This window comes from Arvicanthis niloticus, chromosome 22 (genome assembly GCF_011762505.2).
Source record: "Arvicanthis niloticus isolate mArvNil1 chromosome 22, mArvNil1.pat.X, whole genome shotgun sequence".
In the NCBI taxonomy this organism is placed as follows: Eukaryota; Metazoa; Chordata; class Mammalia; order Rodentia; family Muridae; genus Arvicanthis; species Arvicanthis niloticus.
Window position 1 is genome coordinate 2,424,064 of NC_133429.1, and position 26,058 is coordinate 2,450,121.

The 26,058-nt window shown below is 55.4% G+C and overlaps 1 protein-coding gene across 3 annotated transcripts in view; it reads left to right on the forward strand.

Annotated features, from left to right (window-relative positions):
* Sbno2 (strawberry notch homolog 2) overlaps nucleotides 1-26,058 on the forward strand; it is a 48,377-nt gene that overhangs the window by 17,509 nt on the left and 4,810 nt on the right. For all 3 annotated transcript variants that reach the window (XM_076919514.1, XM_076919516.1, XM_076919515.1), the window contains exons 2-19: nucleotides 1,261-1,436; nucleotides 3,067-3,140; nucleotides 4,531-4,642; nucleotides 15,042-15,203; nucleotides 17,655-17,738; nucleotides 18,002-18,098; nucleotides 18,245-18,399; nucleotides 18,658-18,791; nucleotides 18,865-18,955; nucleotides 19,160-19,303; nucleotides 20,139-20,256; nucleotides 20,602-20,707; nucleotides 20,957-21,110; nucleotides 23,166-23,342; nucleotides 23,424-23,521; nucleotides 24,117-24,196; nucleotides 25,044-25,235; nucleotides 25,473-25,642. In XM_076919514.1, the coding sequence (XP_076775629.1) occupies nucleotides 1,356-1,436; nucleotides 3,067-3,140; nucleotides 4,531-4,642; nucleotides 15,042-15,203; nucleotides 17,655-17,738; nucleotides 18,002-18,098; nucleotides 18,245-18,399; nucleotides 18,658-18,791; nucleotides 18,865-18,955; nucleotides 19,160-19,303; nucleotides 20,139-20,256; nucleotides 20,602-20,707; nucleotides 20,957-21,110; nucleotides 23,166-23,342; nucleotides 23,424-23,521; nucleotides 24,117-24,196; nucleotides 25,044-25,235; nucleotides 25,473-25,642 (2,229 nt within the window). In that variant the 5' untranslated portion in view covers nucleotides 1,261-1,355. The remainder of the gene's footprint in view (nucleotides 1-1,260; nucleotides 1,437-3,066; nucleotides 3,141-4,530; nucleotides 4,643-15,041; nucleotides 15,204-17,654; nucleotides 17,739-18,001; nucleotides 18,099-18,244; nucleotides 18,400-18,657; nucleotides 18,792-18,864; nucleotides 18,956-19,159; nucleotides 19,304-20,138; nucleotides 20,257-20,601; nucleotides 20,708-20,956; nucleotides 21,111-23,165; nucleotides 23,343-23,423; nucleotides 23,522-24,116; nucleotides 24,197-25,043; nucleotides 25,236-25,472; nucleotides 25,643-26,058) is intronic.

Genomic DNA, 26,058 nt, shown 5'->3' on the forward strand with positions numbered 1-26,058 from the left:
CTTTTTTTTTTGTTTTTTTTGTTTTTTGTTTTTTTGATTTTTTGTTTCTGAGACATGGCCTCATTTAGCTCAGGCTGGCCTCTAACTTCCTATGTAGCCTAGGATGACCTTGACCTCCCAGTTCCCCTTCCTCTACCTCCCTAGTGCTGGGATGACAGGTGTGTGATACTACACTTTGTTTATGGGGTGCTGGAGATCAAACCCAAGGCTTCCTCTGTGCCTGGCAAATGCCCAGGCCACAGCCCCATAGCTTGTTTATGTTTTGTCACAGTCACCAGGCTGGTCTTGAACTTGTTACCTTGCTGCCTCCGTTTCCCAAGTGCTGTGGTGACAGGCTTGCAGAACTCAGGGCCACCTGGCTGGGTAAACATTCACCAACATTCATCACTGAGCCACATCCCCAGTTCACCCCAAAATATGAGATCAACCAGTCCCCCAGATCACACAGTATCCACCCACCGTGAGCCCCTGTGAGTGCCATCTAGTTGTGACCAGACTCACAGACCTGGGCTTGCCAGGCTGATGGCCTTCAGAGCTGGGACTGGTGGAGACTGGCAGTCTTGCCTCTGCCCGCTGGCCCCTTTCCCTCCCTCCTGCCACCATCCCCAGGCAGGCAGGCCCTTCCCCTGGCTGGATTACACAAGCCACTGCCTGCTGCTTGTGGCCTGGGCTGTGGGCAATTACTGGAAGGCCCAGCTCTGCTCCAGGGCTTGGCTGGGCGGAATCCATCTCCCCTTCCTGCCTCTGGTGATTAACCTTGTGTGTTGCCCGCCTGAATTCTACCACCTTCCTGGATGGTTTGGGGGCTCTGCTCTAGGCTGGTAGGGAGCCTGGGGACCTCAATGTGCTTCAGACTGTGTCACAGACCTGGGGACAGAGCATAGTTGTCCTGTATCTGACCATATTGGGGCTTAGGGTTTACCACCAGGGACCCCCTTGTGCAGGCTTTCTGGGGTCTGACTCAGAGGGAACTTTTGGGGTTGTTCTGAGGTATTTAGGTCTCCTGATAGGCTCTGAGTGTCTGCAGTGGCTTCAGAGGTCCTGCCTGACCTTCCCCATTGGGTCACAGTGCCAGCCTCAGCCTATGCTACTACAGCGGCTTGATCCAATGGGCAGCTGCTATGTTTTGACCGGTGCATGTGGCCACAGTGGGGCAGGAGCCACACCTATGCCTTCTGCCCTGGCACCTTCCCAGATAGAAGCACCAGGAACTGGGGAACCTACACAGTCCTTTCATGATGGCCTCCTCTCCCACCACAGGATATGACATCATAACTGCTGCTGCTAGCACCACAGAGTGAGCAGCCCAGATAGCCGCCACCCAAGGGTCGCGGAGTGCCACTTCCACCTGCCCGATGCTGGCAGTGGAACCCACCATGGATGGGGACTTCCCTCCACATGAGCTCCCACCCCCTGGAGGTGGCATCCAGCTACAGGTGAGCCTTGTCCTTGATCTTGAAATCACCCCAGGGGACAATACTTCCAGAACCCTTCTCCCCAGCTACCCAGCTACCCTGCTACCCTGGACATGGTCTGTCCTCTGAGTGAAGAAAGGTCTGACCTTACCTCTGCGTTGGTCTTGACCCACAGCATCGTCCCCTCAAGTCTCCTGTCCCACAGTTTGCCATGGAAGGGCTTTCGTTTGTCTTATTGTTGGTTTAGGGGTTTTGGTTTGGTTAGTGTTTTGATGCTGGGTTTCCTGTAACCCAGGCTGGCCTGGGATTTGCATGTATAGAATGATCTTGAACTCCTAGCTAAGCCAGGTGACAGGCATGCTCCCATGCCCCATATATGTGGGACTAGGGATTGAGCTCAGGGCTTGTGTGCTGCAGGGATCCCACCCCAGACTTGCTTCTGGGTTCTTTGAGACAGGGTGTCATTCTGTTACCCAGACTGGCCTGGAACTCATGGTTGTCCTCATGCTTCAGCTTTCTGAGTGCTAGGATCCCTGGCAGGATCTGCTCTTCAGGGAAACAGCATTCTCTGCCCCTCTGTCTCCTCGTGCTGTCCCAGGCCCCGAGGATGCAGGACACCTACAGGACACAGGAAGTGTGGGTGGTCAGATAGGATGAGGGTAAGCCCAAGCTGTGCCATAGCGTGGTCCCCGGGGACACAGGCGGGGTGACAAGGCCTGAGCATGGGAATGGCTGGGTAGGCTGCTACTGACCCAGGACCCACACCATGCCCTGCTGCACCGTCATGCACTCCTGTGGCAGAGCATGGAAGAAGAAGTATCATTAGTGGGGCTTCCAGACCTTGGGATGGGGGAAGCAACAGCGACCAACCAACACCCAGAATGTCACTTGTAACGCAGAAACTCTGGCTGGCATCCAGTCCCTGTGGCTAGCGGCAAGCAGGCCGTGCCCAGCTCCCGTTCTCTCTGCCTGGCCCTCTCTGTTCTCCGCCCACTGTTCCTTCATCCACAGCCCATAATTTACCTAATTATTTCCCTATTGTCGGGCCTTTGGAGAAAGTCCAGCTTCCTCTGCTATAAATAGTGCTGCCTTCTCCTCCCTCCCTCCATCCCCGTGGTGTGATTTCACAGGATTCTAGAGACAGAACCCGGGGTGGTGGGTGGTCCGTGGACTGAGCTGGGACCACAGCGTCCGTCTACCTTATGGTGACATTCCAGTGATGTGCACTTAGGGCAGGACTGAAGCCCCATTAGCGAGAGGTCCCCTGTTGAAGAGATTCTGGGTGAACTGCAGCCTTTACCAGAGTACACTTTGGGCCTCAGAGCCTGGAGCCACACTCCTAGCCTAATCTATTCCCCACCCCTCACTGGGGAATTTTTGATAGGCCCCATCCTCTCCCTGGGGAACTTGAGGGGAAGGGCTCTGCCACTGAGCCATGTCCCCAGCCCCTCCAAGCACAGTCTCTAGGCTCTCCTTGGAGGGACACATTCAGCCCTCTGGGCCATGCACCTGTACTCAGCGTGTCCTCCATGGCTTCCCTCACGAACATGAGGCGGCTGAGACACTGGCTGAGGTCCTGGTTCTCCAGGATCCTTTGCACAGCGGGGCCTGCTCTCCTCCTGCACCTGATGCCGTGTCTCTGTGTTTTCAGAACCGACTCCTGCACTGTCCTTGGTGGGGCAGTTTCTCACCACCGTTGTACCCCAGCTTCTCCAGTGAAAACCAGTAAGTGTTACCTCTGCGTGAGCCCTGTGTCTCATCAGCTGGGCTGGAAATGGAAGAGGCTGCTGGAGGACAGGCTCCAGGGCACCCAGAGAGTCCTGGGTCTTAAAGGCTTGGAAGGAGTTTGCCTGGGGAGATACCCCATGCAGCATCCCCGTGCAGGTGTGCGCCAGCTTCCTGAGTATTTGGGATGGATTCCTGCTGCGCGCCTGTGCGTGCCTGTGTGCACCTGTGCGTGTGAGCCAGCGCTCGGTGGTGCCTAGCTTCCTCAGTCACTCATTCCCAGTGAGAGGGGGCCTCACTCTGTAGCCATGACTAGAGCTCCCCATGTAGCCCAGGCTGGCATGGAACTTAAAGAACCGTCTGCCTCTGCCTCCTGACTGCTGGGACTGAAGGGTGCTGACAGATCCAGCTCATCTATAGGTATTTTGACTGTACATATGTCTGTACATGACATACATGCCACAGAGGCATTGGATCTTCTAGAACTGGTGTTTAGAACTGGTTGTGTGTTGCCTGTAGGTGCTGTGGTACAACAGCCAGTACTCTGAGCCACTGAGCCAGCTCTCCAGCCCCGTCCACCCTGGTCTGTTGGTATTCTGTTTTGGTTTTGGTTTTGGTTTTGGTTTTGGTTTTGGTTTTTCGAGACAGGGTTTCTCTGTGTAGCCCGGACTGTCCTGGAACTCACTCTGTAGACCAGGCTGGCCTCGAACTCAGAAATCCACCTGCCTCTGCCTCCTAAGTGCTGGGATTAAAGGCGTGCGCCACCACCGCCTGGCTTTTTTTTTGTTTGTTTGTTTGTTTGGGTTTTTTTGTTTTTTTTTTTTTTACACAGGGTTTCTCTGTGGAACAGAGCCCAGCTGTCCTGAAACTTGGTCTGTAGATCAGGCTGGCCTCAAACTCAGAGATCTGCTTGCCTCTGCCTCCTTCAGGGTGTGGGCTGTCATGCCTGACCTACCTTGATTTTTGAGCCTGGATTTCTCATAGGACCTAGAACTCACTACTTTTGGTTGGCTCTGGGGCCCCACCCCCACTTCCAGGCTCGGCACAACCCAGTGAGGTGGGAGAGAGGCAGCCAGGACTGCGGGCCTGTGCCCTGCCCAGGCCCTCCTCATCTTGGCCGTGGAGAAAATAGAGCTAGGTGCAGGTGGGCAGGGAGTGGACTGGGGGCTTAGGCTGTGCTTGTCTGTTCTGTCCTGGAGTCTGACCGGCCATATAGGAAGGGCTGATTGCTGGACTGTCTGCCCAGGATGCTCTAAGCTGTGTGTCTGAGGCACTGGGCTAGACCGTGGCTGCCCCGTGGCTGAGCTCCCAGCAGTTGGGAGAAGTGCTTCAGTCCTCTGTCCCCATGCCTGCCCAGGCCTGTGGTCACCACCCTTACTTCTTCTTGCAGACAGTTCGTGGGCTCCACCCCATTCCTTGGTGGCCAGTCTTGCCCTGAAACCAGCTACCCCACCACAGCCACCGTCCCCAGCTTCTTCTCCAAGAGCAGCGACTTTCCTCAGGTAATGGCCATGCTCATGCCCACTGCATGGGGCCCTGAGCTGTCAGTGTGGCCACTGGTCTTCAGTGGGGCTGATTGTGACAGGGATTTGAGGCTACTTTAGACAGGGAGGATCAAGCCGGCCAGACTAGCCATGGCATCCTGGGATTGAGGTCTGTCACTGGCCTTTGGGACTTTGCCTTGGGGTCGTGTCTGGAGCTGTATGAGGAAGTCTGAGGGCTACCAGGGTCTGTGCCTACTGCTAGGCTATCCTCACAGATGCTGTAAGGTCTCAGTCCTGCCTCACAGTGGCACGGTGGTGGGGTCTCCCCACAGGCTCCACACAAGTCTCCGTGTTCTGTGAAGCATCTGTGACTGAAAAGCTCACCCACAGATCACAGGAAAGAGTTTGAATCCTATTCCCCATGGGACACCAGGGTGGTTACCCCACCAGTATCTCTCCTGCCTCCCAGGGACCCACACCAGTTCAGAGGTATCTACTCAGCAACTGGGCAGTGGCACATATCTTATCACTAGAAATGTAAAGAGACAGACTCCTCAGGCCATGCAAGGAAGCCAGACCTGCCAGCCTTCATCTTGCTGCCTTGTCGTCTGCCTGTGGCTCTCTCTCTGTGTGTTAGGTCGCTAAAGGGATAGAACTGATGAATGAGTGTATGTGCATGTATAATGAACATGCAATATGTATGTATCACACACATGTATAATGAACATGCAATATGTATGTATCACACACATGTATAATGAACATGCAATATGTATGTATCACACACATGTATAATGAACATGCAATATGTATGTATCACACACATGTATAATGAACATGCAATATGTATGTATCACACATATACAGATAGATACAGACACGGGTGGCCACTCAGTGGCGCGCCTTATGGTCTATGCGCTGGGTAGGTGATAGCAGTGGTCTCTAGTGGTTGCTCAGTCCTATAAGCCGGATGTCCCAGCAGTCCTGATCCAGTGCTGGAGTCCTGTAGGATTCCTAGGGAATACTGGTCTTCAGTCTGCATTGGAATCCTGAAGAACAGAGTTCTGACTCCAGCGAGGGAGTGCCTCGCAGCAGGGTAGATGAACCTGCCAGCGAGAGTGAGGGCAAGCAGGCAGAAGCAAAAGCTTCCTCTTTCCATGCCCTCTTATGTGGAAGATGTGGCCCAGGTTTAGGGTGGGTCCAGGCAAGAGACTCCCCCATAGGTGCGCCCAGCGGCTTGGGTGAGTTGGTTCCAGCTGCAAAGCTGGCGACCAAGATCAGCCAATCAGGCTCTGTCTCTGTGTGTGTCTCCCTGTCGCTGTCTCTGCCCTCTGCCTTTGTGTCTATGTGTCTCCATCTCTTTGCTGTTGCCAGAGGCCCACACCTGCCTCCCTGTGGTCAAAACTCCCAGAGGTGAGCTCCCGTACCCCCCTCCTGCCAGCTGTGCTCATGTGATCTGCTTGTCTGAACCCCATTTGTCCCACACATCTGGCAACGTGGCTGCCTGTTATCTCTTGTTGGCAGATGGCCACACTCATCCATTGGGTGAGCGTTTACTGAACACATGGTGTTTGTGTGTCCTGCACATACTTCCCCCAGAATGCCTGTAGAGGTGCCTACCCTCATGCCTGTTGCCCTGTCCACAGAAGGTTGGACCAGGGCATTCTATTAGAGCTTCTGGCTTTGGGGCCTGAGCTTGTCACCTGCTTCCACCTCCCCCATCTCCCCAGGCCATGGATGGCCTTGAATTCCACAGAACAAGAAGAAGCCAGACCTGAGCCAAGCCTCACAGCAGGGCAGAAAGGACACAAAGAGTGGCATAAGTGATCTGGGGATGTCTGAGCTGGGGACATCTCCCTTTGACCCTCGGAGGGAAGCAGGACAGTGAATCAGAGATCCTTCCTGAGGCAGGCTGCACTGCCTGCCCTGAACAGGGGAGGGTGTGAGTCTGCTGGAGATGCCAGTGCTGCCAGCCCCACCCATGTGCACATAGAGTCTGCTGTGCAGGTGATAGGATTCACAGTGGCTTCGGGACACAGCTTGCCACAGTTTGTTCCTGTGGCGAGAGAAGCGGCTACCCCAACTCTCATGTTACTTCCGTGCTCCGTGTGGACATGTTCCCTACCAGGAGTCAGAATGGAAAACCTCCCTCTGCTTGGATCCAGGGCTAGGAACTAAGCATGAAGCCTGAGTTTCCTGGCAGAAGAAGCAAAAAGAGAAAAGAGATGAGTCACGTGACTGAGCCATAGAGGAGAAAGCCCATGGAAGGCTTCCGTTGTCCTCACACCCAGGAAGCTAAACATGAGGACAAGAGTTTAGCTGTTCCTGGGCTACCAGGAATCTGTCTCAAAGCAACAAGAAAACTGACAGAGAAATAGAAGAAACCAAATATTGTCTGCCATTCAGTCTGTCCCTTCCCCTTGGGTAGGAGCCTCCTGTGTCCTTGCATCTTGGAAGTTGCCTCTGATGTCTGCCGTCTTCTGCTCAGGCTCTTGTCCCTCTTGCCTCTTCATCCCCCTGCTGTGAGTTGTGGGAGTCTCCTTCCTGACGTATATTTCCTACGATGTTGTATAACTTTGACCCTTGGGGCCTGAGTAGCCGCTGACTGGACCGGACTCGGCACACACTGGTCACTTCAGGCTCCCACAGAATGTCTTGAGTGCCTGACAGTATCCCTGGAGCCCTGCCTTCCTTTGCAGCCAGCCCCAGCCCTCGGCCTCCTACTTCTACAAGGAAAGGGCCCTTGCACTCCCGCTCGGTCCTCCTCTCCAAGTGGCATGGAGCCTCCCCATAGGCTCTGATAGCCCTGCTCGGTGACCGGAACAGCTCCACAGTCCCTGTGGCAGTGCCCACCCTGGGCGTGCAGGTGCGTGGTACCCAACACCGGCTCTTGTCTCCATTCTTGAGTTTTTTTAGTTGAGACATCATGTGACTCCCAAGCTACCATGTCACCCATCCCATGAACTGTCATCTTCCCCCCCTTAGTCCCCAGCACCCAAGAGTCCTTCTCCTGTCTCTGGACTCTCCTGCTCTGGACATTTCCTGTATGGAATCCCACACAGTATGGCCTTTGTGTCTGGGTCTCTCACAGTGTCTTGAAGGCCCTCCACACTGTGGCCTGTGTCTCCACCTCATGGCTGAGTAACGCTCCACGTGTGTGCCGTCCGCTCATCTGCAGAGCTCGTTCATCCATTTGACCATCGCGGATGGCAATAGTTTCCATGGGGACTTGTTCCTGGGGTTCTCGAGTGCATACCCAGGAGTGGGCGTGTGGGTGGAGGTGACAGCTGTAAGCTGTTAGAGAAGGCTTTTGTGTATTGGCTGGTGGGGAACACTGGTTCTTACCTCAGGAGAGCAGGTACAGCAATCTTGAGGCAAAGCCTGTGTCAGCTGAGAGGGGTACCGGAGGCCTGTGGGAAGGGCCTGCCCCTAGGGCTATCTCTTCTTCGTTCTCCTCAGGCCTCTCCTGGGCTGTCCCCTCCCGGAATGTCCTGGGAGTCCTCAGTGTTCCCAGGGCTCACCCAAGCCCCGCACCTTCCCTGAGGCTCCCTGTATGGATGCAAAGCCATTCAGACCCCACATTCTTGGCCATGGTCCTGCCTTTCATTACCCCCAGCCCCTGTACAGGGAGGGCAGCCTCCAGGAGCCCGGTGTGCGCAGGTAGGCCTGTACCCCAGGCCCCCCGCTTCCCTCCAAGGGTGCATGTCCCGTAACATGTTCACTTGACCGGCTGCTGGGAAAGTAGATGAGCTCACGCTCAGGAAGGAGCGGTGCTGCCTCCCTCCTTCCCTCCCTCCCAGTGGCTGCATCGACTACTCCCGCAAATGCTAGTCAGGATCAGAGGTCTGGCCACTGGCTGCCCAACAGTTTACCGGCATCAGGAAAAGGAGAGCCAGAGAGGGCGCTAGCTTACAGGAAGCCCCTGCCATTGTTGTTGTTGCTGCTGCTGCTGCTGCTGCTGCTGCTGCTGCTGCTGCTGCTGCTGCTGCTGCCACTTTGTGTAGAGAGGTGGGCAGTGGGGACCTGCATGTCCAGTTCCATACACACTGTAGGCCAGGCTATGCTCTTTTGGAGAGGCAGGAGTGGGCATGGTGGTGGGGACTAGGGCCAAAACCATTAAGAACTGGTCTTCAAACTGGAGAGCCTGGTGGCCCAGAGTCTGCACAGTGTCTCCCTGGCCACTCCCACCATCCCAGGCTCCCATGTACCCTTGAAACGGTCTCCAGCCTTCTGTATCACCCCTCCTCCATGTGTCTGTCCCTCAGTCTTGTGGGGACATTTCTGTAGTTGGGTAAAAAGTCACCCTGATCCCGAGGGACCTCACAGTAGCTCAGTATTTCTGCAGGGACTGTGTCTTAGGGGCTGGGTCAGACATAGGCGTTCCTAACAGGACTTTTTTTTTTTTAATTTTTACATTTTTTTGAGAGAGCATCTCATGTAGTACAGGCTAGCCTTGAACTCATATGTAGCTGAGAATGACCTTGCACCTTGATCCTCCCTCACCTGCCTTCCATTCCTGGTTTCTGTGGTGTCTGGGATGAAACCCCAGGCTTTGTGCATGCTGAATGCGCATTTTGTCCGCCAAGCTGTAAGCCATCTCCTATGTTAGCTCTGGCTTGTTTCTGAGACAAGGTCTCTCTAGAGAGCCCTGACTGTCCTAGAACTCATTATTTAGACCAGGCTGGCCTTGAACTCACACTGATCTGCCTCATAAATGCTGACACTAAAGACATGTGCTGCCAGGCCTGATTTATTTTATTTTTCTTAAGACAAAAGTCTCATTATGTAGCCCAGGCTGGCCTTGACCTGATGACAAGGCTCCTGCCTCAGCCTCCTGAGTGTTGGGATCACATGAGCTACTTTGTCACTTTAGCATTTGGGATGACCTGCCGGTTGCCTGCACCCATCCAGGCCAGCCCTGCCCTCTGCACTGGAGTCTCCCGTGTTAGGCCAGCAGCCCTCCCTGCCTTGCCCTGCTCTGTCTCCCCTCACCCCCGCCTCCCTGAGTTAGAGGGAACCCTCTGTTCTTCCCAACCTGGCCACAGAGCACTATACCAAGTGGATAGACAGATGGGGAGCCAGGGCGGGAGATGCAATGGGGAATTAAACCCGAGCCCTGATGGCTCAGGCTGAGGGACCTCCACCCCACTGCCTCTGCCAGATCCAAAGATCAGCCTGGGAGTCATGGGTGCTCTGTGCCCATGACCCTCACCTCTGGCCATCAGGCACGTCAGCAAATATCCCACCATCATAGGGCTTTGTGCTCTAGCGTGGTCCTGTCCATCAGTCAGCACAGGCCACACAAATGACTCTTGTGCCAGAGTGCTCAGGTCCCTCTCCCCACGTCCCCAGCTCTTCCCCATTCCCGGCTAACTGGTCCCAGGCCCTCTGAGCCCTGGCCTTGTGTCCTCTTGGCTCCTAGGTCTCCCTTGCCTGACAGACTGCATGCCTGGCCTCCAGGGTCTGTGAAGGGCAGAGTGACCCCCTCCTGCCACACCTGAGTGCTCTCTCCTCATACCTATCTGACTCCTGGGAGACTCCTCAGGCCCCTGCGCCCTCACAGTTGGGGGGTTGGGACTTGAGTTTTTCATATTAGTTCCATCATTCCCTGTATACCCCCATCCCCTGAGACAGGGTCTCTGTGTAGCCCTGGCTGTCCTGGAACTCACTCTGCAGACCAGGCTGTCCTCTGCCTCCCGAGTCCTGGGATTAAAGGCATGTGCCACCAGCACAGGGCCTTTAGTTCTTGGAATTCAGACAGCTGTAAGGATTGCTCCTTCACAGTACGTTCAGCACCCACGGGGGAATCAGGAGCTACAGACTCGCCTTGGCTGCATAGACGGTAGACACAGGTAGCATTCACCTCTATCTGGAACATACTGTCTGCTCAAAGGAAGGCATATCCCTACGACAGATGATTCCGTTTCATCTGCAGCCCTCGGAGCCCCAGATCCTGTGTGCTCTGTGTCTGGCTGTCCCTGAGCACTGTGTCCTTGAGGTCCCTTTAATGCTGTGTCCTGCTGGAGTCTCTTGTTCATGCTGTGTGATACTCCTGCCGTGGACAGTGTTCTGTGTGCATGGTGGACAGCACCTCTGGTGCTGTGATTCACTGCCTTGATGCTCCTAGCTTTCCTGAGTCTTTTGGAACACATTTGTAGACTCAGATGGAAGCCAGTGCTTCACTGTCTGAGAAGCACACTGTCTGCTTCCCCAGAAGCCATGCCATGGCTTCAGCTCCCCACACCCTTGCCACAGTTGCTACTGCTGGCTTTTGAATCTAGCTGTCCTTAGTGGTATCCCACTCGGATTCCTGTTTTGAGTTTTATTGAGATTAGGGCTTTACAGTGTATCCCAGGCTGTTCTCACAGTCCTCCTGCCTCAGCCTCTCAAGGGCTGTGTCAACAAGGATGTGCCACAATGCCTGGTTTCACTGTGCTGACTGGAATTGAGGCTTTGCTCAGTGCCTGTGTCTATTTGCAATACAAGGGCCCCTGGATGGGGAGCAGGATGTTGCTGGGGTGGATGAGGGCTGCACCAGCTGCTGCTTCTGGGGCCGCTGTCCTGGGTAGCCAAGGGTGTGAGTCTGGGAGAATCCTGCAGCCCTGCTGTCCTGACAGGATGGCCAGGGATCTTCATCAATGGATGGGATCCTACTGGCGTGGGCTCCTCAGCCTCCTGCCCAGGAGCACTGACTCAGGGTGGCCTTCTTCCTGGGATACCGCACCCCCCAACAGGGGAGGCCAAGTCCCCCAGAGACAGCTACAACTGTAGCCCTATGGGGACCAAACCCTTGTGCTGCCTGTCTGCCTGCATTGGAAGTGTCTTCCCTCTTCCAGCACTGGTGTGAGGTAACTGAGGATGTGTGAGCTCCAGCTCAGCTTCAGGGAGGAATAGCAGGGTACCCAGCCTCAGTTCGCCTGGCCCAGCTTCTCACAGATTGTGCCTACAACCCTCGATCCCTGTCATCCCTGGGGTGGGGGTGGGGTGGCCAGGGGCTGGCACACAGGACAGAACCTGGCCCTTCAGTAGTCCCAGGGAAGCTGAAGCTTTAGTCTTCCCCCCGGGACGTCCCAGAGAAGTGGGGTCAGGCCAGGCTCTGGGCCCGGCAGGGTGCGCCGTTGTTGACAGCCCTTCTGGGCTGATCCGCCCCCTACAGTAATTCTCAGCGCTCTGCCAGGAACTGCCCTGACTTACCAGGCAGGCATCATTTCCTGAAACCCAGCCCAGCCTTAGGGGAAGTCGGGAGCCTGTGACTAACCCTCATGCAAATGGAGCCAGCAAGAGCGCTGCTGCCTCTGTCCCCCACGGAGCCGCTGAGCCTGCGGCTACCGTGGTCATGAGGCTTGTGCTCCCTAGCAGCTCTTCCAGGGGGACACGGCGGCCACCGCTCAGCGCCCCACACCCCGACCATGTCACAGCTGCGCTTCTGGCTCCAGTTCGCTGCGCTCAACAAGGTAACGGTCAGGGATCAGCAGGGCCACCCAGAGCCACCTGTGGCGCCCCTGAGCTCCCACAGGTGGCGGAGCTGTGGCAAGGGACACCCCCAGCCCTGCCCACTCTGTACTTTTCTTGGCAAGTCACAGTGAACATGCCAGAATTTTTTAAGCCAGAAACTTTAGATTCAGCGTAGTGTCCGGCATGAGGACAGCTGTGGGAGGGAGCCTCAGGTGCAGGTGGCCAGAGCTAGGCAGCCGCTCTCTGTGCTGAGGGAGGGATGAGTTGGCGTGTCCTCAGTCCAGGTGGGACTGTTGTCAACACTTCTGCATGGGCAAAGGCAGGAATCAGACTCAGCAAGGTCTGATGGGATAGATAGAGGCAGGAGCCCATCTTTCCTCTGGGTTTTTAGTCCAGAAGGGTTGGAGGGTGTCTGTGTTTTTCTGTGGGTGTTTTCTGGGTTTGTCTTCCTGGGCTGGGGAGATGTCTGCTGTATGACCTGGGACGATCAAGGGCTAGTCCCTGCCGGTTCCCTTCCACCTAGCAGGGCTGTCTCAAATACCCAGTAACCACAGTGGGGACCCTCCCAACCTCTTCATTGTGTGCCACCCAGTATGTTCATGCTCTCGCTGGAGACCCAGCAAGAAGGAGTTACAGGGTATAGACCTACCTTAGAGGGGCCTCACTGGGAACCCCATCCTCAGAGCATCCTGCAGGGAAGACCCAAGGCACACAAGGGTCCAGGCACCTAGCTGTGGCCTTTCCCACAGAAATAGGTAAGTGTGGGTCTTTGTAGATTAGCTAGTAACAACTGAGTTGAGTCCTGAATTGTCCTGGGGCATTGGCCATCATGCCTGAGCAGGGCCAAGTGCAGGGCCAGGCCTGAGCACTCCAGAAACCCTGTGCCCAGATGAAGTGTTGCCCCAGTGCCCATGGGTGGCTAGACTGTAGGGAGATGATGGCAGGAAGTTTGATCCTGCTGGTCTGGTTGGTAAAAGTTTTTAACTAGCATTGAAGGCTCCAGGTGAGATGCTTGCCTGCATCCCAGTACTAAAGTCGGAGGTAGGAGGATGGGGGGGGGGGGGGGTTTCGGGCTTGCAAGGTCAGCCAGAGCAATGTGAGACTGTCTCAGAAAATTTAGAGTCCCAGGGTTGCACCATGCAATCCCCAGGGCCCTTACTTCCTGTTCCTATGTCATGCCCATCACACCGAGTGAGGGGCTTTCTACTGACACATGTTACCCTCAACCATAGTGGCTTGCTGTTTCCAGTGCCTCAGTTTCCCTCATTTCCTTTCTCTGTCTATGACAACAGCCTACAGCTGTCCTCTCCCTTCAGGCCACCTCCCTGGGCCAACCCTAACTGACATAGTCCCACCTTGGCCTGAGGCCACTGTGGGAGTCACTGGCTTTGCCTTCCCAGCCACAGCTGTGGAGACCATCACTGACTAGTGACAGCCATTGTGGGAAGGTGCTGGGCACATCAGGGAGCCCTGAGACATAGGCTTCTCACAACTCCTCTGCCTTCTCCCCTGTCCAGGACTGGGTTCTCTCAGAATTTTCTCACCATACTGGAGACCAGGGATTGCAGAGCTATCCTATGCTGCCCTACCAGGGTCTAGACTGGTGCTGTGCTGGGGACAGGGCACAGACTGTGACTGTCCAAGTCTGCTCCTAGCATATGATGGGGAAATGCGTCTCAAAAGCCTATAATGCCCTTTCCTGTCCCCTGAAAGCAAGCTGCCACCTCCACAGTGGGGTCATAGTGCCCTCCGAGGTGGGGGTTATGAAACTTAGCCCCATAGCAACCCAGGGTCACTAGCAGTTCTCTAGGAAGTCACTAGGTACCAGCCAGTTGCCTCCCCTGAGTCTAAGGAGATAAACCCCAGAGAGCGAGAGCGGCCGCACACAGGCTGGGCAGGCTGAGGGCCACACTCAGGCCTGCTGTTCCTCCTCACCTTGAAGCCTTGAAGCCATGTTGCCTAGTCACTTAGCCTCCCTGTCTCCTGGGGCAGAGCAGGAGACTGTAACTGGTCAGCCAGGTTCAGGGACAGCCCCTTCACTCAGCACAGCCCCATCCTCCCTGGCCTCTAAGCACCAGTTCTCTGAGGGTGTCTCTGAGGGAGAGCCTGGAGAGCCTGCTGTGCACCCATGAGTGCTCACTGTCAGGGCGGGGGGGACAGGGTGTATACAGGGACTCCCCACAGCAGATTACCCCTGGTTCTAGCTGTAGCCCCAGAGGATGCCAAGGAGATGCCTCCAGTGCCTCTGTGCAGATGTCAGCTGGACCCTCTGGTTATCCGATACTGGACTATGCTGGCCGCTGTGGATCACAGGCACAGTGAGGCAGGGTGATTCTGCCCAGGCCTTCAGTGACATCCCCCTGGCCTCCAGTCCCTTATGTGACAGGGGTGGGACATGAAAACTCCCAGCTTACAGGGTCCTTTCAGAGTCTTGGGGTGGAGACGGGAATCCTGTCTTTTATGGCATGGTAGCTCACGCCTATCATCTTAGCACTCAGGAGGCCGATGGAAAAGAATTGCCATGAATCTGAGGCCAGCCTGGCCTACAGTGTAAACAAACATGGTTATTCAGTTTCATCTGTATTCCATATAGTTCACTCATTTAAACTGCATTTCTGTGGTTTTAATATAGTCATGACTGTGTATTTATGATTTTTAGAGCATTCCATCCCATCAAAAATAATCCCATCCCCACTGGCTGTCACCCCACCCTTCCTCAGCTCTGGAAACCCTGAACCACTTGCCATCGCTGCCTTCTCCCAGTCTGGACATTTTCTGTTATGGAGTCCCCACTGTGTGGCCTTGTGTGTCTTGCTCTCACTGAACACCGTGTCCTCATGGTCACTCCATGCTGTGGTGTCCTGTTCCTGGCTCTGTGATACTCTGAACACATTGTTGCTTGCCTGGATACGTGAGTGCACACACACAACTAGCCCCTGTGTCACCACTGCCTGTCTCCTAGGACCCCTCATGCCTCGAGGACCTCTCCAATGCCTCTGTGTTCTCATCCTCTGTGGACTCCCTGTCAGACATCCCAGACACACCTGACTTCCTGCCGGCCGACAGCCTCAATGAGGTACCTACCATCTGGGACGTCAGCACCACCTCAGCCACCCATGACAAGGTCAGCACTTAGGGCACCTCCAGGGCCACCCTGGTGATACAAGTGGACAAGGAGGGCTGGCAGAGCTTGAGAGTGTGACTGTGCTCAGGGTTATAAGGGATCCTGTATCCCAGGCTGGCGGACCAATCCCTACAGCTCTAGAGGATGCAGACCAGGGGCCTGAGGTCTGGGCAATGTCCTTGGGAGTAACTGTGTATCCAGGCTAAGGAGGGGCCCACATACCCCATGTCCCCTCATGCCCCATGCTGGGTGCATTTGTACACCTGCTGGGAACACAGGCGCTTCCAAGAGAGAATGGAAGGCAGTTTGAGCTTAGTTTGGTTTCTTTTATTTCTGAGGCAAGGTCTCACACGGCCCTGCTTTGCTCTGTAGCCAAGGTTGTCCTTGAGTACCAATCCACTTGTCTCAACCTCCTGAGTCCTGGGGTGACAGATGTATGCCAGCATGTTCGGCTCCAAAGGCAATTTGGGTCACCATTTTTCACCCCAAGAACACTGTCCACAGTGGACTTCAGATGGTATATGGAGACAGATGTGTGACTGTTGCAGCCTAGTGTGGGTGATAGTCAGAGACCCTGCTAAGCTCCCTGTGTGGCCCAGGAGGGACACCTAGCTGATGGATGGTTTAATGCTGGCTCTACTCCCAAACGGCCACCTTGAGGCAAGCAGTGTCTCTTGGGACCCTGACTTCTGACGTGAACTTCTGTCTGTCCACACACTCTGCAGGCAGGTGACTGTGGGACCCAGAGGCTTCCGGGTGTGTAGGACTCTGACCCAGAGAGATCTTAGCCAGCAGTGATTTTTGCCCCCAGGGGACATTAACAATGTCTGGGAGCCGTGTCTGGTTATTCCGACTTGGGGAGTTCCTGGCAGGGACAAAGCCTCCCTGAGCCTGACCTGGTTCCCAATCCCAGTGATGCAAGGGGACCCCAGGCCAGGCCGTGCTGGAGTTTTCCAGACAGAAGCGGCTAGGCTTTGAGAGTCTAAGTTAGGGATGCTCCAGGAGTCTCCAGGAAGGAGGCCTTGGTGCCCTGCAGCTCTGAGTTGAGGGCTGATGGTGCAATTGGCGCAGGGCCAGCAGGACAGGCAGTCCCTGCGTGTCCCTCCCCCCATCCCCTGCTGTATGGAGCCATGAGATCAAGGCCACAGCGTACTGCTTGCCCTGCCCAGGGCCCCAGGCTGCCTGACCAAGTGCCGTATCTGAAACCCAACACCCTAAGCTGCTCCAGCCCGGAACATGACTCAGCCTTCCAGGAACCTACACAGTCTGTTTGGGTTTTTGTTAATTTAAGAAAGAAAAAAAAAAAAAAAAAAAAAAAGGCAGGAGGGTTGAATGTGGACTTGTAACCTTCCCAAGCTTCCGCTGGCTTTCAACACCCCTGGCCCTGTGCCCAGCAGAGCAAAGGACATGTGACAGTGACTGTGCCTGCAGTGCCCCAGAGATTCCTGTCCTCCCTCAAGGATGCTGCATCTCAGGCAAACCCCACAGGTTAGGGCTGAAAGCCGCTTTCCCTCATGACTAGCGGCCAGCGTGGCCCCTTGGCCGAGCAGCTGCTCCCTATTCTGCCAATCAGAGGGACTGGGGCTCAGTGGGTAGAGCACCCCCACCTCGCATGCACCAAGCCTTGGGGTCCATCCTTAGTACCATATGACCCAGGTGTGGTGGTGTAATCCTAGCGCTCAGAAGGTAGAGGCAGGAGGGTCAGGAGTTCAGGGTCATCCTTGGCTAGTTAGGGAGTTTGAGGCCAGCCTGAGCTACATGACCCTGGTCTCAAAACAAAACAAAAAAAACAAACCAAAGGGTGCGATGCCTTTTTCAGAGGACACAGGCTGTGTCCCCAGCATCTGTAACTCCAGTTTCAGGGGTCTGGCACCTTCTTCTGGCCTCCATAGGCACTGCCTTCACACAGTGCTTACAGAAAACACTCATACATACAAAATAAATAAAATCTTTATCGATAGCTAAAGACATAGCTATATGTCTCTAGATTGAGGAGTTGACAATCAGTGTGCACAGGAGAGCCGTGTACCCTGTGTGTACGCCAAGCCACACCATTTGTCCAGACCTGGTCGGCACTTGTGGACCATCCATGTCTCCTACAGAGGCATATTTGGAGTCTGGTCACAGTGTTGGGGACATTCTCACCCTGTCAGCTCCCACCACAGGTGGTGGGCCCCTCCTTAGCCTGGATACATAGTTACTCCCAAGGACATTGCATCCTGGGACTCTGGCTGGCTTTGGTTCACTTTTCCCTGGACCAGAGGCACCATCTCGGGGTCTCCCATGTGCCACAGGGACAGGCTGTTGTCAGCCCTCCCTACCAGGGCCTGCTACAATCCCAGGATGAGTCAGGTGGGGCTTTAGCCCCCGAGACTAACAGTCACCTGCCTAAGGACACAGACACTGGCACGGGAGGCCATGGCTCACACCCTGCCCTGCTGTTCCTCACAGCTCTTCCTGCCCAGTGGCCCGTTCCCAGCTCTCGAAGACCCGGTGACGTCACTCTCCAGCACTCCGCTTCTCATCAGCTATCAGGTATCCCGAGTGGCTGGGGTGTTTCCTGGGGATCTAGAGAGGCTCCAAAGACATCTCCAGTGTGCTAAACCCCAGGTAGCCTGGATGCTGGGATGCCCTGCCCATTTTACAGTTGGAAAAACTGAAGCCCCACTTAGGGCTAAGGGCAGAGCCCTGTCCAGCCCACAGCAGTGTGCTGGGACCACTCTGTGCAGCTTCCGTGATGCCCTTGGGGAAGCTGGGTCACTGCAGTGTGGGACAGACCCCTGAACTGTCACCTACAGTCACACAGCCAGCCTGAGGAGGAGGAAGGGGAAGAGGAGGAGGAGGCTGAAGAACTGGGCCATGCTGAGACCTATGCCGACTACGTTCCATCCAAGTGTAAGTGTCGGGGCCAGGGATGGAATGGAGACACCGCTAAGAAGACACAGTGTGCAGGCCGTGTGTGCAGGGGGATGGCTACCATCCTACTGGCCACTCTTCCTTTGTCATGTGCCAACTCTGCCTGCCCTCTGTCTCCTCACCAGCCAAGATTGGAAAGCAACATCCAGACCGTGTGGTGGAGACCAGTACACTGTCCAGCGTTCCGCCCCCAGACATCACCTATACCCTGGCACTACCCACCTCAGACAGTGGGACCCTGTCTGCCCTACAGCTGGAAGCCATCACCTATGCCTGCCAGGTAGCTGGCCCTGCCCCACCCCACTCTTCTGGGCTTTTTTTTTTTTTTTTTAAAGACAGGGTTACAGGGTTTCTCTGTATAGTCCTAGCTGTCCTGGAACTCACTCTGTAGACCAGGCTGGCCTCGAACTCAGAAATCCACCTGCCTCTGCCTCCCAAGTGCTGGGATTAAAGGCGTGCGCCACCACTGCCCGGCTCTTCTAGGCTCATAAGGAGGGTGCCAGGCACACAGGCCTGACCCACCTCTGCTCACCCACAGCAACACGAGGTCCTGCTGCCCAGTGGGCAGCGTGCTGGTTTTCTGATTGGGGACGGGGCCGGCGTGGGCAAGGGCCGCACAGTGGCTGGCATCATAGTAGAGAACTACCTGCGTGGCCGGAAGAAGGCTTTGTGGTGAGTTCCTGCCAGGCCTGGTGGAGCGGGTAGGTGGGGACGCGGAGGCATTCCTGACAGGCGTCTCCCGTAGGTTCAGTGCCTCCAATGACCTCAAGTATGATGCAGAACGGGACCTGAGAGATATAGAGGCCCCAGGCATTGCAGTGCATGCGCTGAGCAAGGTAGGCTGGGCATAGATGGCCAGCTGAATCCTTTTGTAAGGAAAGGGTTGAGGTGGGGGAGTGTCCCAGCTGTACCAGGTTTCCTTTATCAAGGGGAAAACAGGTTTGTGGGTGAGCTGGCTGTGCCAAGGAATCTTTCCCAAGAGGGAAACTAAGGCAGGGGAAACCCTGAATACATCCCAGTGCCTGAACCTGTGTCCACAGATCAAGTACGGTGACAACACTACCTCAGAGGGTGTCCTCTTTGCCACCTACTCTGCCCTGATTGGAGAAAGTCAAGCAGGTGGGCAGCATCGAACACGCCTACGCCAGATCCTGCAGTGGTGTGGTGAGGCCTTCGATGGTGTGGTATCCTGTTGCCAGGGAAGAATGGAGGTGGGTGGGCGGCTGGACGGGCGGGTGGCCATGGAGAAGGGTAGAGCTGAAAGACTAGCGTTGTACTGAGTGGGTGTTGAATGGGAGGGACTCAGTTTGGGAGGGGCCCAAGGCCAAACAGGCCTTGGCATGTGCTGACCAGCTAGGAGTGCCCCATCATACTAGGTCTGGGTCTTCACCCCTGCCTGGCACAGCCCCTTTCATAGCCATTCTGAAATTGAGGTCTGAGCATAGAGCAGGACTCACAAGTCATCCTTATATCCTCCTGGTCTGCTTCCAGCCAGCCTGTGGGCTGTGGGCACCAGGTTCCCTGTCGTGGTAGGATGACTCTTGGGAACACTGTGGCTACCGTGCACACCAAAGGCTGGCAGTGTGAGACAGGGTTTGTCCGTGCTGGGGCCCCTAGATATGGGCAGCCCACAAGACCCAGAGCAGTCTGTGTCCATGGTAAGTGCCGCTGGCCACCAAGGGTGTGCCCAGGAACCCAGGGGTGATGGGCATTGAGGCCCACAGGATCTGCACAGCTGTGGCAGGAGCCTCAATTCTCAATTCAGGAGTACAATTCTCTTGCTGTCTTGCTCCTCTTGGTACTTTGGCCTTTGGTCTTGAGAGTCTTTCTCTGTAGTCTAGTCTAAGCCATGTCCCTCCTGGGTGCCCCCCACCCCCACCAGCACCCTTTTAAGCAGTATTGAGTGGTTCTCAAACTCCAAGTCCCCCCACATCTTCCTAGTTCCTGCTGCTGTACTGTGGGATGTTTGATTAGGGACACCTGTGCTTCTGGAACATTCCTTAACCCAGTGTATCTCAGATTGTGTTTGATGAGTGTCACAAAGCCAAGAATGCCAGCTCCACCAAGATGGGCAAGGCCGTGCTGGACCTGCAGAGCAAGCTGCCCCAAGCCAGGGTGGTATATGCCAGTGCCACAGGTGAGCTGTGGGGCAGCAGCTGAGCGAGATGGGTACACTGGTCACACGTGGCCTGTCAGTGCTGTCACCTACACAGATGGGGTGTCCTGCCACACTAGATTGCACTGGATTTGGATCCGTACCCTGGTTTTGTCTGGCGCCTGGGGCAAATATGGAGCTTGCGGTCTCTAAGCCACCCTCCCCTTTGCTGATGACCTCTGGCTGACCTTGATGATATCCCTGGACATTTCCCTCAGAGCCTCAGTTCCCCTCCCTTGGCCCCCGAGTCTCTGGGACTGCAACCCTGTACCCCACTCAGCCTCCATATGCCCAGCTGTGCGTTGAATCACTGGCCTCAACCCCTAGGTGCCTCTGAGCCGCGCAACATGATCTACATGAGCCGCCTGGGAATCTGGGGCGAGGGCACACCCTTCCGGACCTTTGAGGAGTTCCTGCATGCCATTGAGAAGAGGTGAGCCCTGTCTCTGCTTGTGGGGATGGCTGTCCTTGCCAGGTCTCCAAAGGGCCCATCTCTCCTGGCACCTCCTGTCCCTCAGAAAGATGAGTCCTTCTCATGGTCCCTCCGTTCTGCTCTCCGGCCACACAGATCTCCCAGGCCCAGCCTCCGCTGGCCTCATGGCCACAGGGCCTGTGCATATGTGGTGTCCTCTGCCTCCGGGCTTTCATGGGATGAGGTGCTCAGAGGCTCTGTCTTCTGCAGGGGTGTAGGCGCCATGGAGATCGTGGCCATGGACATGAAGGTCAGCGGCATGTACATCGCACGCCAGCTCAGCTTCTCAGGGGTCACTTTCCGAATTGAGGAGATCCCGCTGTCCCCGGCCTTCGAGCAGCTCTATAACCGGGCAGCACGGCTGGTAAGCTGGGGCGATTGTGTGCCTGTGTCACACGGTCACACTGTGATGTCTGTGGTAGGGAGCGGAAGCTTCCAGGGCTTCATGGCAGAGCCACGCCAGCAGTGGTCCACCTGGCGAAAGTCTTTGGGGTCTGTTTGTTGGCTTGTTTTTTTCCCTTTTATTTTGCACTTGTTTAATTTGGTTGGTTTCTTGAGACAGGGTTTCTCTGTGTAGCTCTGCCTGTTCTGGAATGCCCTCTGTGGCCCAGGTTGGCCCTGAACTCACAGAGATCTGCCACTGGGACTAAAGGCATAGATCATCACTGCCTGGCTACTTAAAAAAAAAAAAAAAAAAAAAAAGATTTATTTATTTATTTTATGCATATGAGTACACCACCATTGCTGTCCTCAGACACACCAGAAGAGGGCATCAGACCCCATTACAGATGGTTGTGAGCCACCATGTGGTTCCTGGGAATTGAACTCAGGACCTTTGGAAGAGCAGTCGGTGCTCTTAACTGCTGAGCCATCTCTCTAGCCCTACATTATTATTTTTTTTAAAGATTTATTTATTTATTTTCATGTATGTGAGTACACTGTAGATGTCTTCAGACACCAGAAGAGGGCATCAGATCCCATTTCAGATGGTTGTGAGCCACCATGTGGTTGCTGAGAATTGAACTCAGGACCTTTGGAAGAGCAATCTGCTCTTAACCACTGAGCCATCTCTCCAGCCCCTACTTTATTATTTTTTTTTTTTTTTTTATAATTTATGTATCCTTATTCTGTGCTCATCAATATTTTGCCTGCATGTCTGTCTGTGTGAGAGCGTCAGATCTCTTGGAACTGAAGTTATAGATAGTTGTTTGCTGTCAGGTGGTTGCTGAGAATGGAACCTGGGTCCTCTGGAAGAGCATCTGTCCAGCACCCACCACTTTTACTTTTATTTCTGAGACCTTCTTATCTCACTGTAACTCAGTTGCCAAAACTTTTGGCAGTCCTCCTGCCTCAGCCACCCATGTGCTGTAAGAGGCATGTACCAGAACTCCTGGGCTCTGCATGAAGGAGTCACAGCTGTGACACTGGCAGCCCTGCCCCATCCTAGGACTCGCAAGCATGTCACCCTAGATGGTGACATGGAGCCAGTGACCGTGTCCAGCCTCCCTGTGGCTGCGGGCCCTGTATGGACATGTTCCTGTGCCCACGTTGGCCCCACCCTGAGCCTCCTGCCTCTGTTTCCAAGTGCTAACATGATGGGTGTGCACCATCACCCCCAGCTTGTCCACTGTGTGCAAGCCAAATTTGATACACGGCACCGCAGAGTAGGAAAGAACAAACTGGGTGTGGTGACACTCTTCTGTCACCCAGGCACTCAGGAATCTTGGGCCAGCTACATAGAAAAACCCTGAGTAAAAACAATAAAACAAAAGGCCAGTGTGATCAGCAGGGGCACCTACAGTGCTGCCCCTGTGGCCTCTGGTGAACATTCATCCCGTAGGACAAATGTGGCTGTCCTGACAGGAAGCTCCTGCAAGGACTGTGGCAGCCAGCAGCGCTGCTCAGGCCCTTGCAGCAGAGCCTGGGGTTGGGCCGTCATGGTGCCCAGGAAGCCTCAAGTTCAGCCGCCTGTAGAGATTCTGAAACCAGGTGTGGGACTCATGCTTGTCAGGAGGATCAGAAACAGAAGGTTACCATAGCCGACGCGTCCAGCACAAAGCCAGCCTCTTCCCCAGCGAGTCAGACATAGAGTGCACGTCTGTTGTCTCAGTGTCCAGGAGGCTGGAAGGCTAAACAAGGGGATCAGGAGTCATCGGCCCTCCCCTAGCCCCGTGGGGTTTTTTGTTTTGTTTTGTTGTTGTTGTTGGTTTTTTTTATTTTGTTTTGTTTTTGTTTTTTTTTTTTTTTGACAGCTGTGGGTTTTCTCTGATTTACCCTGCCCCGTACTTTGGCTCAGCCATCCTCACTGTACATCTGTCCCTCACTGGTCCTCACCCCGTATGCCTGCCAGCCACATCCCCCCACCCCCACCCCCATCAAAGGCTGGCTGGCAGCCTCAGCACAGGCCTTGCTTTTGCAGTGGGCCGAGGCCCTGACCGTGTTCCAGCAGGCGGCCGACTGGATCGGCCTGGAGTCTCGCAAGTCCCTGTGGGGTCAGTTCTGGTCAGCGCACCAGCGCTTCTTCAAGTACCTGTGCATCGCGGCCAAGGTGCACCGGCTGGTGGAGCTGGCGCGGCAGGAGCTGAGCAGGGACAAGGTGAGTCAGACACAGCCTGGGGAGGGACAGGCACCTGGAGCCCGGATGGAGCTCACACGCCACATCTCCCTATCCCCGCAGTGTGTGGTCATCGGGCTGCAGTCCACAGGGGAGGCGCGGACCCGAGAGGTACTGGATGAGAACGAGGGCCGTCTGGACTGCTTCGTCTCCGCAGCCGAGTGAGTGGGGGGGGGCGGGGCGCCCCCTGCTTCCCCATGCCCTTCAGCAGCTGGGGAAAGCCGCAGGGCGCAGGCAGGACCAAACAGGAATCTTGTGGGTCTGGAGGCCACATGGGTTTTGACCTTGGGACCTCAAAAGGAGACTTCTGGACATCTGCCCACACACAATGGTCTCTCTCTCTCTCTCTCTCTCTCTCTCTCTCTCTCCCTCTCCCTCTCCTTCTCTCTCTTTCTTTCTCTCTCTCTTTTTGTCTTAAGATTACTTATTTTATATATATGAGTACACTGTCACTGTCTTCAGACACAGTGAAGGGCATCACATCCCATTACAGATGGTTGTGAGCTACCAAGTGATTGCTGGGAATTGAACTCAGAACCTCTGGCAGTCAGTGCTCTAACCATTGAGCCATCTCTCCCAGCCCCCCCCCCCCAGTGATGCTATTTCAGTTTATTCCAGTGAGGCCCCTTCCTGCCTGATCCTACTCAGAGACCCCCCAACCTGGGTGCCACTGGATGCCACTGTGTCCTGCTACCCATCTCCTTGAAGCTGCATGGCCGTGGCTGGCCTGCGTGCTGAGCCCTGTCTCCCTTGCAGAGGCGTCTTCCTGTCCTTGATCCAGAAGCACTTCCCTTCCAGCAGGAGGAGGCGTGACCGGGGAGGAGGAAAGAGAAAACGTAAAAGTGCCCGCCCAGCTTCTCCTCTGCTTTACTCTCCACTCCCCACCACCCTCCAGACTAGAGTCCTGCCCTAGTGTCCTGCAACAACCCGCTGGGAGCCTCCACATGGGCACCCCGGCAGTGCTCAGAGAAGTAAAACCCTGGCAGACTCCAGCCTCAGGCTGCCTGTCCTTCCAGCCCCTGCTGCCCAAGGCCCTGGGGACCCCAGCAACACCGCAGATCCCAGCTCCAGTCCCACTGGCAGGCAGGCAGGCTGGCTTCCGGGCGCTGCTCAGCTGTGCACATGCTGACCGCCAGTGCCCGGAGCACTTGGCAGCGCATGCATGCGGCCTCCCACCTTCCAGTTCAGACGTCCCAAGCCAGGCTCAGAGAAACCAGATCCCTCCCCTGCAGACACACTGCCAATGAGGAACAGCGTAGTCTCTTCCACTCCAGACTTCCCAAGACACCCACAGGCCCTCTCCTCCTCCATGAGTCGCACTCTCTGGACAGCACTGTCACGTGTGGTGACTGGACTCATCCTTTGAAGAGGCTCTGATGTTTTCTGGGTCTCTCACCTACCACTGGGTCCAAATATGAAGTCATCGGGGCTGGAGATGGGGACATGGTACCCCAGGTTGCCTCGCCTACCCAAAGAGGGGCCAAAGGGCTTCCTGGAGGGAATATAAGACACATTCGAACAGAAGAAGCCAGCCAGTCTTAGACGGTGCCTGGGTCCCTCCATCATTAGAGTCAAGCCACCTCCTACCCTCAACCCCTCCTGCTCTCTCTACCCTGCCACCCCAGCTTCACCCACTTCCACAGCCTCCACTTCCGACAGCTGACCCGTGACTCTTCCCTATAGGGCGGCCTCGGGGTCGTGGCCCCAAGGCTTCCAGACTGGCACTGGAGGCAACAGGAGTTATCCGTATTAGTGATGGCAGCAGCACAGAGTCAGATGCTGGCCTGGATAGCGACTTCAATTCATCTCCAGAATCCCTGGTGGACGACGATGTGGTCATCATAGACACCCCCACACCCCCCACAGATGACCGAGGTGAACCTCCCCTGTCCAGCCAGAGTCCAGGCAGCAGACATGACCACATGAGGACCTTTTCACCATGTACTCTTTTTATAGATGGGCAAACTGAGGCTCACAGCCATGGTCAGGGCCATGCTATCAGACACAGCAGAGTGACTGCTGTTGTGCCCATGGCCTCTCTGTTCCCCTACTGTGAGTCTCCTCATCCTGCTCCTGCAAGGCTACCTCACTGACCCTCTACCCCACCCCCAGGTCCCCTGTATCCACTTCAGAGAGACCTGCAGGGCCCTGGTGTCCTAGAACGTGTGGAGCGACTGAAACAGGGCCTGCTGGCCAAGGTGCGGGCACTGGGCCGGGAGCTGCCAGTGAACACGTTGGACCAGCTCATCCACCAGCTTGGGGGCCCTGAGTGCGTGGCCGAGGTGAGCCTGGTGCCCTAGACAGCTCTGAGGGCCCTATGTCAGCCCTTGGGGATGGGCAGAACCTGGCGAACCTGGCTGCAGAAGGTCATATGTGTGTGTTCCACGCCCACACCCATTGGCCAGCCTGGTCTACATGAGATCCTGTCTCAAAAAAGGGAAAGGGCTGGAGAGGGCTTGCCAGATAAGAGCACTTCCAGATGGACCTGAGGGCACCAGCACATATGTCACACACATACACACACACACACACACAGACACACACACACGCACCTGAGGGCACCAGCACATACGTCACACACACACACACACACATGCACCTGAGGGCACCAGCACATACGTCACACACACACACACACACATGCACCTGAGGGCACCAGCACATACGTCACACACACACACACACACACACACACGCA